This window comes from Elephantulus edwardii, unplaced genomic scaffold (assembly GCF_000299155.1).
Source record: "Elephantulus edwardii isolate Elephantulus edwardi_28Jun2011 unplaced genomic scaffold, EleEdw1.0 scaffold00130, whole genome shotgun sequence".
In the NCBI taxonomy this organism is placed as follows: Eukaryota; Metazoa; Chordata; class Mammalia; order Macroscelidea; family Macroscelididae; genus Elephantulus; species Elephantulus edwardii.
This window is the reverse complement of record NW_006399880.1, coordinates 8330420-8344125: the sequence shown is the minus strand read 5'-3', so window position 1 is coordinate 8344125 and position 13706 is coordinate 8330420. Positions and strand designations below refer to the sequence as shown.

The following is a 13706-nucleotide window of genomic DNA, read 5'->3' as shown; positions in this document are numbered from 1 at the left end:
TCAACGTTGCTGTGTGGTAATCATAGCTTCTCCCTTTCATTGATAGTTATTCATACACTGGACGCACTTATGCCTTGGGAATGTGGGCAAATACAAATACTCTCAATACAAAATGAGCTGTAGAGATGGATGGGCATGTGCTACAGGAGCCCTCGGATATGCTGGTAAAGAAGACAGTGCCCCTCCCCCCTCCCCCTCACCTCCTCTGGTCTGCTCAGCACATGGCCCTCGGGGCCAGTTATCCCCATCTCCAACATCCGGCTTTGTTCCTAGAATGAGAAAAGAAGAGATGGTTTTGAAAATAGTATAGTTGGAAAATATGTTTTGCTCTATAAAAGCCCTAAAGGGGGAAAAAAAAAAGAACAAAACAAGGTTGAGTTATTACTGAAAGGGGAAAGAAAAGAAATTTCGGGGTAGCTTCTTGTTATCTAAGAAGTAGTTCTGGTGGTACAGAGGATAAGCGATGAGCTGTTAACCTACAAGTCAGCCATCTGAAGCCACCAGCTGTAGCACAAGAGAAAGATGGCAGGCTACTTCAAAAGAAGTTACAGCCTCCGAAGCCCCGTGGGGCAGTTCTTGTCTACCCTGCAGAGTTTCTATGAGTTGGAATCAATTTGACGGCAATAGGAAAGTGTGGTTAGTTTTATTAAAATGCAGTCTATTAGAGTTTCACTTTTGTTTCTACATTACTTATCAAAAGTCACACTATCTCACGTACTCTTCTTCTCCTTCACACATAAACATTTCCCCATTCCAAAACTCATGCATTCAATAAAATGCATTAAGTACCTGCTTTTGTTCAGCTCTGGTTAAGTACTTGGTTGTACCCATAGAACTGTGTCAACCTATGATTAATACCCTACCCGCCCACCCATCTTCACCCCTCTATATCTACCCTCCCCTCGTTTGGATTTTCATACTCATTCTACAATAATGGTTTTCTACAGTATTTGTCCTTATGGGACTGAGTTAGTTCACTCAGCATAATATTCTTCAGTGCCTCTCAAGTTAGGTCGTAATTTACAAAATCACTGCTCCTGGGTGCTGCATAGTATTCTGTTATATGAATGTATCACAACTTCTCAATCCATTCCTTTGCGGTTGGACATTTGGACTGTTTTCATGTTCTTGTGATGGTGAATAACACTGCTATGCACACTGGTGTACAAGTTTCTGTTTGAGCCTCAGTTCTCTTTTTCTTGGAGTATATTCCAAGCAATGGAATAGCTGGGTCATAAGGAATTTCTCTGTTCAGCTTTTTTAAGGAAGCACCAAAGTGCCTTCCAGAGTTGTTGTACCATTTTTTAAATTAACATGTGTTTGCACCCATAGGAAAAAAGATTTCTTCTTTTTCATTAGTTGTTTTTGCATTTGATCAGCAAGAGACTGGGTATAGCAGCTGCTTTCATGTGGATAATGTGATAAAATCTGTTAGCTCAAGCAGAATGCAATAAACACATGCAATAATCATCCAAAGAGAAAAATGTCCATATTCTTTTTGTCGCTTAGAACAGTAGTGAATGGGGACACCAGACATGCACTTAAGGAATCAAAAGAGGAAAAGAAAAAGATACAAAGAAAAAAAGACTTTCTATTGGAGCTGCGGACCCAAGGGCACATAACAGCAACAACAACATTGGAGCCCAGTTGCCCCCAGGGAGTCTATAATCAAAAGCTGGGGCTCATTGTCGACAGCAGCAGGGAGGGCTGGGATCTCTGTTTCAGAGCTGGAAACTTAGAGACGGGGAGGAGACAGCCCTAACACTACTGGGATACCTCTCGCAGGAGCAAGAAATATGGAGCCTCTCTGGAATACTGTTTCATTACTTTGGTGTGTGGCTGATTCGGGAGGAAGTGTTGTCAGGAGCCTAGCTAATGAGCCTCCCAGGAAGAGGAAAATGAACACAGAGCTCTCATCCTTTGTGAGCAGAACAACTTATTGCTGTTGTTATGTGCCATTGAGTCGAATGCCACTCATAGCAAGTCTATGAACAGTGGCTCTAACACCTGCCATATCCTGAGCCCATCTCACTGTCTGACACAACAAGCCCCATTGTCCCAATTACTGTGTCAATCCTTCTCATCCAGAGTCTTCCTTTCCTGTGCTATCCCTCCACCCTTCAAAGAATTATGTCCTTCTCCAAGGTCTAGTCCCTCCTGACAATATACCTAAAGTATGTGATCTGGAGCTACAAAATCTTTGCCTTTAAAAAAAAAATTAAAAAACAAAAAGAAATAATTTTTTTAGAAAAAATATCCTGGCCTCAAAGAAGCAGCTAGGCTTCACCCTCTCCAAGACAGACCTGTTTGTTCTTCTGGCTTTCTACGGTTCAGTACTCTTCTCCAGCACTACAACTCAAAGGCATCATTTCTTCTTTTCATCCTGCATCTGAAAGCCAGACAATGACTAAAGATGATAGAAGAAGAACTGATTATCTTTGAACTGTGGCACCGGAGAAGAGTGTTGAAGAGCCCATGGATGGCCAAAAGAACAAACAGCTATGTCTTGGAGAAGGTGCAGCCAGAGTTCTTCTTGGAGACAAAGATGATGAAGCTTCATCTCACATACTTTGGGCATGACGCTAGAAGACGGATATCATGCCTGGGCAGGAGGAGGGACAGTGAAGCAGAGGAAGACTCTCAACCCTCAGGCGGGCTGACACAGTCACTGCAGCATTGGTTCGAGTGTGTCAGGGACTGTGAGGATAGCACAAAACTGGACAGGGTTCAGACGAGTTGTTCATGGGTCACTATGAATCGTGCTCAACTCAATGGCACCTAACGACTACAACAATGATTGACTGCCTATGTGCTTTGAACTGGTGACCTGATGTACTAACTTATAAAACAGAGAGGATACAAGGCATCTTCGAAGAGTTGGGGAAGGTCAGGGGAGAATATACTGGAGCACTTACTAGTTAGTGCCTGTTGTATAGTTGGTATACAATGTTCATCTATTGCTACTACTGTTAAACATCAGTATTCATTGCCAAATAGTCAAAAGGTGGAAAAAACTAAATGTCCACTATCAGCAGGTGAACAGATAAACAAGATGTATACAGTTTCATACAATGGAGTACTGCTCAGTAAGGAGACATTAAGATCATGGAACAACATGTATTGACCTTGAAATCATTAGTTTGAATAAGCTGATAACAAAAAAAGGTATGAAATGCATGCTCTCATGCCTATAACATAACTAGGAAAAGCAAACGCATAGACATCAAGGTTTATTAGTGGTCACTAAGAAAAGTAGTAGAAATTTGGCATTGGATATTGGTAATAATTAATTCAATTAACAGCTACTCATTATACAGGGAGTTCTGGTGGCCTAGTGGTAAAAACTGTCCTGCAATCCCCGAAGGTACACAATTCTATGGGAGAAGGAGGGGCACTCTCCTCTTGTGCAATTAACTGCCTCTGAAAAATTTCCAGAGGGTCAGCTATGGATCATTTCCAACTTGATGGTACTCAACAACAACACATACACATGTAAAAAAAATGTCAAGTGGGCAAATGTTGTGAGATCTATCTATCTATCTATCTATCTATCATCTATCTCAGCAGTTAAAAAATACTATCACTATCAGAAAGCTTAAGGTCCAAGATTCAGATAAGCCTAAGCATTATTCCCACACCTCTGCTGACTACATTCACCAAGTAATGGACAACTTCTAAAACAAAGGTATACAACATAAGCACTTAGGAGATATGGAATGTGCCTGTTCTGTCTCACCTCTGCAGCAGAGTGCCTGGCCAAAGTGCACAGGCAATGCTCTCTGAAAGAATGAATAATGGTTTCTTGCTGTTAATGTTATCAAATGTACTGAGAAAGCTCTTTCTTCCTTTCTGGTTCCCTCCTCCTAGCAGAGGCCAATTCTGATTGCTTCCGAGATAAACAAAGCCCTGCCTGCCACATCTGTGCATCTATGCCATTAGACAACCCAGGAGATGCAGAGAATACTGCTTTCTGCTTCCTCGCAAATGATCAGTTTGGGCCTCAGGGCCCTCACTTTCATCACTCTTTCCTCAGGTTTCTCAATATAATTTCTGGTAAACCAGTGGGACGTCTAATACCCATAAGATCTGAATTCTTGATTATCTAAGGCAGCAAGTTCTGAGGACTTCATTGGTCCTCAGATTTCTGATTCAGAGAAATAATGCTAGCATGTTTTACTCTAGATTGGAGACTGTCATATAGCTTTGACTCATTTTTTTTAATAACATCAACAGTGCTTCCACAACAAATGGTACAGCTTGCAAAGGTCTTTCCAAAACACTTTCTCTGACTTTCCAAAAGTGCAAACTGTATTGTTATAGCATTGACTTTCTCCCTTGCTTGTCTCCATTTCCCCTCTCTTGGACTGTGAGGCTCTCAGGGGCATGTTCTGTCCTCTGTTGCACCAGAATACTTAGGATGGTCCTTTGCACACACTGAGAGCTCCAGCAACACTGAAGAAATGGACAAACAAGTGGAATGCAGACCCAAGCCCAAGCAGAATCAGACCGCAGGGAGCTGCAGCGTTACCTGGGCAATGATATCTCCATTTTCAGCATGAACTTGGGCAATGGCTCCCAGCTCTCCCAGGCAGCTGAAGATCTCATAGAGCTGAAACAGAAATGAGCACTTGTCACCTTAACAAGCTAACGAAAGGGTCAATGGCTATCCAGGGTTAAAACCAAACAGGATAAAATGAGGAAACTGCCTAGTGAGGCAATATGGACCAAAAGAAGTATGAGCCTAGTGGAACTCTAGAAAACTCTTGTCTTTATAAAAAACCTAGAAGGTCTACAGTGAGCTCTGATAGCACAGTGCTAAGAATCTGTGCTATAATTTAAAATGCAGCATGGACTGCACGGGTATCAGTGATTACTCTAGCCCAAGATTCTCCCCGTATGACCATATGATCCACGTAAAAAAAAAATCTTAGGTCATTAGCAGAAAAAACCCAAAAACAAAACAAGAAAACTCACCCAGCTACCCAAATTACAGCAAACAGAAGTTTACCTCTGTGTTGGATACTTGATACAAATCCTTATAGGCCATGTAAACCATGAAAGAGTTAACCCCTGTAAGGGAGAGAAGCATTAGAAAGAAAGAAGAGACAAGACATCATCACAACCAGGCTTCCCACTTTGTACCCACTTCCCTCACCAAGGAGATCAACTGTAAATAGACCCTTGTCCCTTGCAATATGGACATCTTTCCTCACATCCTGCAAGAGAATTTTGTGTATGTGTCCAGCTCCTTCCCCTCCCTCTTGCAAAATAAACAAATCCTAGGAGCTCTGGTGGCCAAGAGGTAAGAATTTGCACTAGCCACCCAAAGTCAGCAATTTCAAAGCCACCAGTGTCTATAAGGGAGATGATGAGTTGTCTTCTCTCATGTGATTTAGAGCCTCTGAAAGACAACTTCAGGGTCAGCTATGAATTTGTTCTCAATGGCAATGAGTTTAAATTTTTGAAGAATCCTCCGGGGATTAGTTTATACAACTATTTGATAAAAGCCTATATCATACTGGCAAAGGTAGCGGGTCACAGAAATAAAGAAAGAGCCTCAACAAGACGGACTGATATAGTGACTGTAAAATGAACTCAAGCATATCAGAGACCAAGAGGATCCTCCATCTATCTCTGCTAGTTCCCCAAGGCAAAGTCTATCTTAGTTTTCTCTGATCGAACACCCCAACACAGGCCTACTGTATGCTGTTTCTGTTATATGCCACTGAGTTAACTGACTGAATTATGTCTCCCCAAAACATGTGCTATAAACATTAACCCATCTGTTGTTGATACATTGACATATCTGTTGTTGGTTTCAACTCAAGGGCATATAACAACACACCTGCTGTTAAGGAACTCTGGTGGTGCAGTGTTTAAGAATGCGGCTGTTAACCAGAAAGTCAGTGGTTCAAATCTACCAAGAAGAAAAATGGAGGAGTCGCCATCCACAAAGAGTTCAGCCCTGGAAAGCTTATTATACTCTCTAGTAACAGGGTTCAATGAGTTGGCATTGACTTAGTGCCAGTGGATTTTATAGATTTGGTACATCTGTGTTATGATCACACTTGGTTTTCTTTGTTAAAATAATGAGACATAAGTCAATTTTTTTTTAAATTTATAAGTATATTAGGCAAGCAGCAAAGCATTACTGGCGGGAGCGGGGGACGGGGACAAATGTCACATCACAAGAAGATCACCAAAGAACAGAAGGTCAAAGAGGCCGAGAGCAGAGGGAAAGGGAAAATGTTAGCCTAGAGTCAGGACCCTGAACTGCGATCTTGAACTTCCTGGCTGTGCTACCCAACATGGTATTTCTGATAGAGCAGTACTAAATAATTAAGGAGAGAGCTCTGCTGGCCTAGTGGTAAGAAGCTGTGCTACAAATCCCAAAGGCACAGAGTTTGAATCCACTAGCTGTTCCACAGGAGAAGGATGGGCAATCAATCACCCGTCTTGCAAGTAACTGCTCTGAAAACCTACTGGAGGTTCAGCTATGAGTAGGTTCTAAGTAGATGGCATACAATAATAATAAGATGACTAAGGCAGAAAATAAGTTTCACTTAAGGTCTAGATGAATCCCTGAAACTACTGCCCTGAGAGAGTCTTTAAACTTGAGCCAAAAATTTCCCCTGAAGTCCTCTTAAAAATAAAAGTTTATCTTAACTAGTAAAGGATGGCTGCCTCTGGCATTATGCTCTTTTAAGATTTATCTAAATGGGTTTTCAGAGGCAGCTAATCACACAGGAGACTGTCCATCCTCCTCCAGTGGAGCAGCTGGTGGATTTGAACTGTGTGCCATTGAGATTGCAGCATAGCTTCTTACCACGAGGTCACCAGAGCTCTTTAAAGATTTATCTATATGGGATCAAAACTACAACAATTCAAAAGATTAGATAAAATCATTAGAGGCGGTGTATGTTAATTAGGTAGGGAAAGTGAGAATGGTTATACAACTTAGAGCATATAATCAATACCCCTGAGTTATATGAAGAAACAGTTGAATTGGCTTCTGCTTTTCTGTGTAAATCTTCACTATCAACAACAAAAAGTAATAATTTAAAAAACAAAACATCCTGTGGAACACAGCTCCACTGTGACATATTTAGGGTCACAAAGAGTTGGAATTAACTCAACAATGACTGTTGTTTTGGTATTTTTTTCCCCACTAAGTGTTATAAAGAAAGAGCTATTGAATGCTGACCCAAAATAAACTTGTTAATACAGTGATTTACAAAAATATGTAGGAACAGTGAACAGATCATTTTTGGGAAAAATAGACCATTTTGGTCTCCAACCACTAGGACCATCTCAGCCTACAGAGTCCCAGGCCAAAAGTGGGTTGTAATTTAAGAACTTCCCTATCCAGAGTGGTTCAGCTCAGGCCAATTTTCTCAACATTCCCTTCCCACAAGCCTCTGTGTCATCCATGGAATGACCTTTTGGGCAGAGAAATTGCTGTTGAAGTCATTTACTTATCTTTTCCTGTGGTGAAGCCCAGTGTAAAAGGAGACCCAAGAAGTGAAGAAGCTAATCTCACGTTGTGCATCATGAAGGTACCGGTCTGGGCAGGGCTTCCAGCATAAGGATGGGAGGAAGGAAGTGGAATCTCATCCACTGAAAGATGTTCTTTATCCCTTCAACTCAGAGCAAGCTCCTCTCTTCCCTTAGATCTTAACATTTATTTCTAGCCTACTCTTGATAACACAGAGCTCTAATGGCTAAGACATAAGGAGTTTCATTCACTACCAATCCAAAGATAGGAAGTTAGAATCCACCAACTTCTCAGTGGGAGAAAGATGGACAATCTTCTTACATATGACTTATTACCTCTCAAAACCCACTAGAGGTTCAACTCTGAGTTGGTTCTGAGTCTACAGTACATAACACCAACTGATAACACCGCCAACTGATAACAGTTCTTATGCATTTTACATTTGTTAGCTCCACATTGTCCTGCTTTCCTTTGCTTGAATGCTTGAATGAGGCATGGCATACACTTTCTAATGGTTCCTAGGCCCCCCTTACGATGTTGAGTATGTTTCATGCATATGTATATATATGACAAGGAGTAAGTAGTGATCTGATCAAAAAGTGGAATACATTAGAGCATTAGACCCTAAGAAAACAATGGGAACCCAGGTCACACTCTCACCAAAAGGGTAGCCACACATGTATGCCTTGTTCTCATGCTCCCTGCTCCTAGCCTGCATACCAACAAAATTCTTGCTTCCAAAGCACTTTTGATCTTTTTCTGAGAGTGTCATTATTTTGATCTTTGGTATAAAAATAACAGGAGTTTAAAAATTTTAATTCCATATTTTCTATCATGTGACTTTATGCTAGCTCCATGAGCCTCTCTTAACCTCAGTTTCTGCCTCGGTAAAAGGGATGGTATCTCAGGGAAGCAAAGACTAGATAGAGACTCTGGATAGACCTATTGCTTATAACCTTTCTAACGTTGGGTGGGTTATTTTAAGGCTTAAGTTGGGTCCTCTCCAAAGTACTGAAGAGCAATGGTGTCTTTCTGGAGATCAAGGTGCATCTGATATAGGCCATGGTCTTTGCAATCACTTGTTAAGCATCAGAGAGTTGGACAATGACCAAGGAAGGCAGAATGAGAATTGATGCCTTTGAGCTGTGGTGCTGGAGAAGAGTATTGAGAGTACCATGGACGGCTAGGAAAACAAATAGATTCATCCTGGAAACCAGGTGGCTCTTTGGAGGCAAGGATTCTGAGGCTCCGTCTAACATACTTTGGTCATGTTGTAAGAAGAGACCGGTCCTTGGAGAAGGACATCATGCTTGGGAGGGTGGAGGGACAGCGCAGGAGGGGAAGGCCTCTATGAGGTGGATTGATTCGGTGACTCGGGTTATCGAGATGGGAGTGTCAGAGACAGTGCGATTGGCACAGGACAGAGCAGAGTTTAGGGCTGTTGTACATAGGGTCGCTATGAGTCGCAAGCGACTCGACGGCACATAACAACAACAACAACAAGTTCTCCATCTAAAAAGGAAGGGATAACAACTCCTATCTCATGGGAGTCCTATGAGGAATAGGTGGTGGTGGTTGTTGTTGTTGTTGTAAGGTGCTGTCAAGTCGAATACGACTCATAGCGACCCTATGAACAAGTCTGAATCCTGTTCTATCCTGTGCCATCCTCACACTTTCTAGCACACTAGAGCCACTGAGGCAGTCACCATGTCAGTCCACCTGGTTTAGGGTCTTCTTCTCCTTTGCTGACCTTTCTGAGCATCATACACCTCTCCAAAGAATAGCCCCTCCTAGCGACATGCCCAAAGTATACGAGAAATAAGTAAGACCAAATAAATAAACACCAAGAGGCTGGAACATAATGGTGCCCATCTCACGCTCATGTTCAAGGTTCCCGGCCTCAACCAAGGGAAGAGACTCAAATGAGAGGATGTGTGGGAAGAGAAGCTAAGAGAAAAGTCAAGGAAAAAAGGCAGAGGGCATGCTGGAACTCACCTTTGTCTTTGATGAGGTTCTGAACTTCCTGCTTGACACTGTCATTCCAGTGGGTGATGTCCACGTGCAGGGCGTAGTCACAGCAACTCTTCCCATCAGCCCACTCTCGCCACTTCTCATAGGCCTCTGTCAGGCCAGACTCAGGCTCCGGCACCACGTGATCAACTGAAGGACAGGGGCAGAGAAGGGAGACATGCTTGCACTTACTTGGCTATGGATGGAAAATCCCCTCTCTCAAAGAATGAGAGGTGGTCTTAAAATGCATTCCCTGGCAGTTTCATGATTTAATACTTCTGAAGTACTTAATCTGGAGCAAACTACTTGCTTCTCTAAAGTTCTGTTATCCTTAAAATGAGCACTGAGTCAGAGATGGCCCACTGCGTAATACTACTTACCCTTTAAATTTAGTATAAATTTAAATGAGGAAATGCTTGTAAAGTACTTCGCTTGGCACATCTAAGTGTTCAGTAAAAATTAACTATCAAAGAATGCCTATTCTGCCACATTGCTGTTGTTTGATATTATTTCATCAATTCTGACTCATAGTGACTCCATGATGTACAAATTCCCCATAAGGTTTTCTTGGCTACAATCTATACAGCCTCTTGGTAGGTTCTCAGTTAGCAGTGAAGGTATATGCCACTAGGTCATCTTATTATGTTCTATGCTTATTAATATTATGGATAGTCATTGCTGGTGACATAAGTCGGACTTCCTTCTAAGCATGAGAGGAAGGGCCGTGAGTTTATGTTGGTGCACATGAGTTTTGCATTCTGGTGGGGGGCAGAAATGAACCGGACACACCTACAGGTCTTATTTCCATGTAACTCATTGTTGGCTGGAATCTGTAGAGGTTAGGTAGAGCACGACAAGGCTCAGATCTGTTTATAGGGTTGCTGAGTTGCATTCAACTAAATGGCACCCAAAGACAATAACAATAACAGGATCAAGTATCTTTGAGGCTAAAACCTGTCTACCTTTGAAGTATCCACAACCAGGAATACTTTTTTTTAACCATAATAAGTAACGTTGTTGCTGTTGATTACCATCAAGTTAGAACCGATCCATAGCTGACCCTTAAGAGGTAGTTAATCACAGAGGAGGAGATGACCCATCTTTCTCCTGAGGAACAGCTGATGGATTGCAGTGAAGCTTCTAATCACTAGGCAACCAGAGCTAGCGATGGGCATTGGGCAAAAAATTATTCTTGTATGTTCTCCTGGGCAGCTGAGGAGTACTGACTGGTACAGCCTGGCTGGGGTATGATTTTGAAATAGATATCAAAGATCTGGACAGTTGTAATACTTTTCACTCAGTGCTCCTATGTCTATGAATAATTCCTGAGGAAATAATGGCTGAAGGCAAACATCTCAGGATGTTAGGATGTTTGCCACTGCATTATTTATGTAAGTGCAAAACCAGAAACAGCTCAAGTTTTTCCCAGCATAGGAAGATTGGCTAAATACGTAAATCTTGACACTTTCATGAAATGGCCTGTTCGGCCTCTATTTAAAATGCTTCTTGGTTTTGTTGGGTGTTGTCAAATCAGTTCCAGCGACCCTCCGGACAACAGGATGTTACACCTTCCTATCCCATGCCATCCACAATGGCTGTCCTGGAGCCACTGTTGCAGCCACTGTATCTATTTTTAACAGTCATTATTTTTTGTTTCTTTCTACTTGACCAAGTATGATTTAAAATGCCAAGCCAGACTTAAGCTAAAAGTATGAAAAGATGTCCATAATGTAATAATTCTTAGATAAAATTACAGATTGAGTTACAGTACAGGTTCTGATCTTAACTGTCAGAAAAGAACATGCATGAAACAGCAAAACTGTACCAGTGATGTAGGTTGACATATTTTCTTTCTTTCATTTCTGTATGTTGATGTAGAGAGGAACAGTGAAAAAGAGGAAAAAACCCCCATGGACTGACACATTGCTTTTCAAGGGGCTCAAGCCCAGAGCTATTATGAGGCTGACACAGGGCCGGGGTGTGTTTTGTTCTATTGTGTCACTATGTTTCCTGTCATCACTGAAGACACCCAAGAACAACTACAACAAGATGTGTGTGACTAGGACTTCTGGATTGTCAACCGAGGAGATGAGATGCCTGCTTCTATGGTTCTTTGTATGATCTGCTGTCTTATCACCTACAACTTTGGCTTTTCTCTGGCCCTTTCCCTAATGCAGAAGACCAAACAGCTCACACCTGTCTCCAGGACGCTGAGTAGATACAACTCCTCTCTCAGCAGGCAGAAAGGCAAGCTACAATCACTCACTTCCTCAGTCTTCTATCAAAGGCGGCCTGAGTGCACTTACTGGAGGGAAAAAAATGCATGCTGCTACATTATGAATGTCTGGAGCCACACCAAGGGCCTTCCCGAGCAGGCAGTGCTGAGAAGTCAGCTGTCTCCTCCCTTCAGCTGCAGAAAAGCTTTGGTCTCCCTGAATCGCACCTTTCAAGGCCTTGATGCAATTTTCCTGTGTTCCCTTACCCAGCTAGCTGAGACTGAACCCATCCTGTGTTCCCGTCAAAAGGAAGTTAGACAGTGAATAATGCAGCTCCGGCTGTTCTGTGCTCTTGGGTGGATGTATATGGTGTTAAAATAAACCATGCTCCAGCTGCCCAAGTTTGAGGTCATAGCTGAGATAGAACCCAATTCATCAAGGCACCACTGTAACAGGAAGTCTGCCCTGGAATGAGGGGCAATCTAATGGTAAGCAACTCCTTAGGTCTCTTTGGAACTGCAATGCTATCAGAAAAGAAAATGATTTCAAAGTAAAATCATCCTCATAGCAAACTTGTCAGAGACACAGTTGCGGCCAGTTAACACTAAATGCCCATGTCAAGTGCAGGAGGATTCATAGCAATCTTGTGAACAACAGATCTACACCCTGCCCTATCCTGTGTCAACTTCACAATCTTTGACACACTCAAGCCCATTGCTGCAGTCACTGTGTCAAGTCACCTGGTTGAGGCTCTTCTTCTTCTTCACTGTTCTTCACCTTCTCAAGCATGATGTTCTTCTCAAAGAAATAGCCTTTCCTAATAAAATTTCCAAAGGATGTGAGATGAAGCTTCACCATCCTGGCCTCCAAGGAGCACTCTGGCTGCACCTTCTTCAAGACATATTTGTTTGCTCTTTTGGCAGTCCATTCAGTACTCCTCTTCAACATCACAGTTCAAAAGCAACACTTTTTCATCTGTTGTCTTTATTCATTGTCCAGCATCTGGCAGCACAGAAAGTGATCAAAAAAACCATGGCCTGAATCAAACACACCTTAGTCCTCAAACTGACATCATTACTCCTCAATAATTTGGAAAGGCCCCATAACTGCAGTTTCCCAGTGCAATATGTCTCCTGATTTCCTGTCTGCTGGTGCAAGGATGTTGATTGTAGATCCAAGTACAATGAAGTTGTTGACAATTTTAATCTTTTCTCCATCAATCATGACATGATGCTTGCTGCCTGTTGGTCTAGTGTTAAGAATCTTTGTTTTCTTAATATTCAGATGCTATCCATATTAAAAGCTATATTCTTTGATCTTCTACAACAAATGCTTTCAGCAAGCAAGGTTGTGCCATCTGCATAATGCAGGTTATTGATGGGTCTCCCTCTCATCCTGATGCCACATTCCTCTTCATAGAGTTCAGCTTCTCAAGTAATTTGCTAGGCATACAGATTAAATAGGTAAGAAAGAGGATACAATGCTGATACATTCCCTTCTTAATTTTAAACCATATAGTGCTCCCTTGCTCTGTTCACACAACAGCTTCCTGGTCTAGGTATAGTATTCCCACTGTTGTTGTGGATTGCCATCGAGTCAAGCACAACCCATAGTGACTCTACAAACAAAAATCCTGATGCCTTTCTATAACTATCACTGCTTCTCCAAGTTTATAGAGTTTCCATAAGCATCTGGTTTAGGAAGTGGATGCCACTACTGCTTCCAAATCTGCCTTATACTGGGCACTTCACCAAACACTGTCCACCATGGGCAACTGTTATGGCATCTGACACCCCATTGGCTGAAGGTTCGGCATCATAGCAAACCCAGATTATTTCAGTACAGCAAATTGACAGAAGAGTGAGGTAAAACTTAGAATATTCCACCAAAATATAACACTAGTCTCACTTAGCAATGGTTAAGTGCCATCAAGTTGAATACAACTCATAGCAATCCTATAAACAAAAGCCAGAACCCTCTTCTAT

At 42.0% G+C, this 13706-nt stretch overlaps 1 protein-coding gene across 3 annotated transcripts in view; it reads right to left on the bottom strand.

Annotated features, from left to right (window-relative positions):
- The window catches only part of DPYSL3 (dihydropyrimidinase-like 3), a 173916-nt gene that overhangs the window by 17771 nt on the left and 142439 nt on the right, over positions 1-13706 (bottom strand). For all 3 annotated transcript variants that reach the window (XM_006893731.1, XM_006893732.1, XM_006893733.1), the window contains 4 exons: positions 9491-9655; positions 5009-5070; positions 4529-4609; positions 201-269 (listed from right to left, as the gene is read on the bottom strand). In XM_006893731.1, coding sequence (XP_006893793.1) covers positions 201-269; positions 4529-4609; positions 5009-5070; positions 9491-9655 — 377 coding nt within the window. The remainder of the gene's footprint in view (positions 1-200; positions 270-4528; positions 4610-5008; positions 5071-9490; positions 9656-13706) is intronic.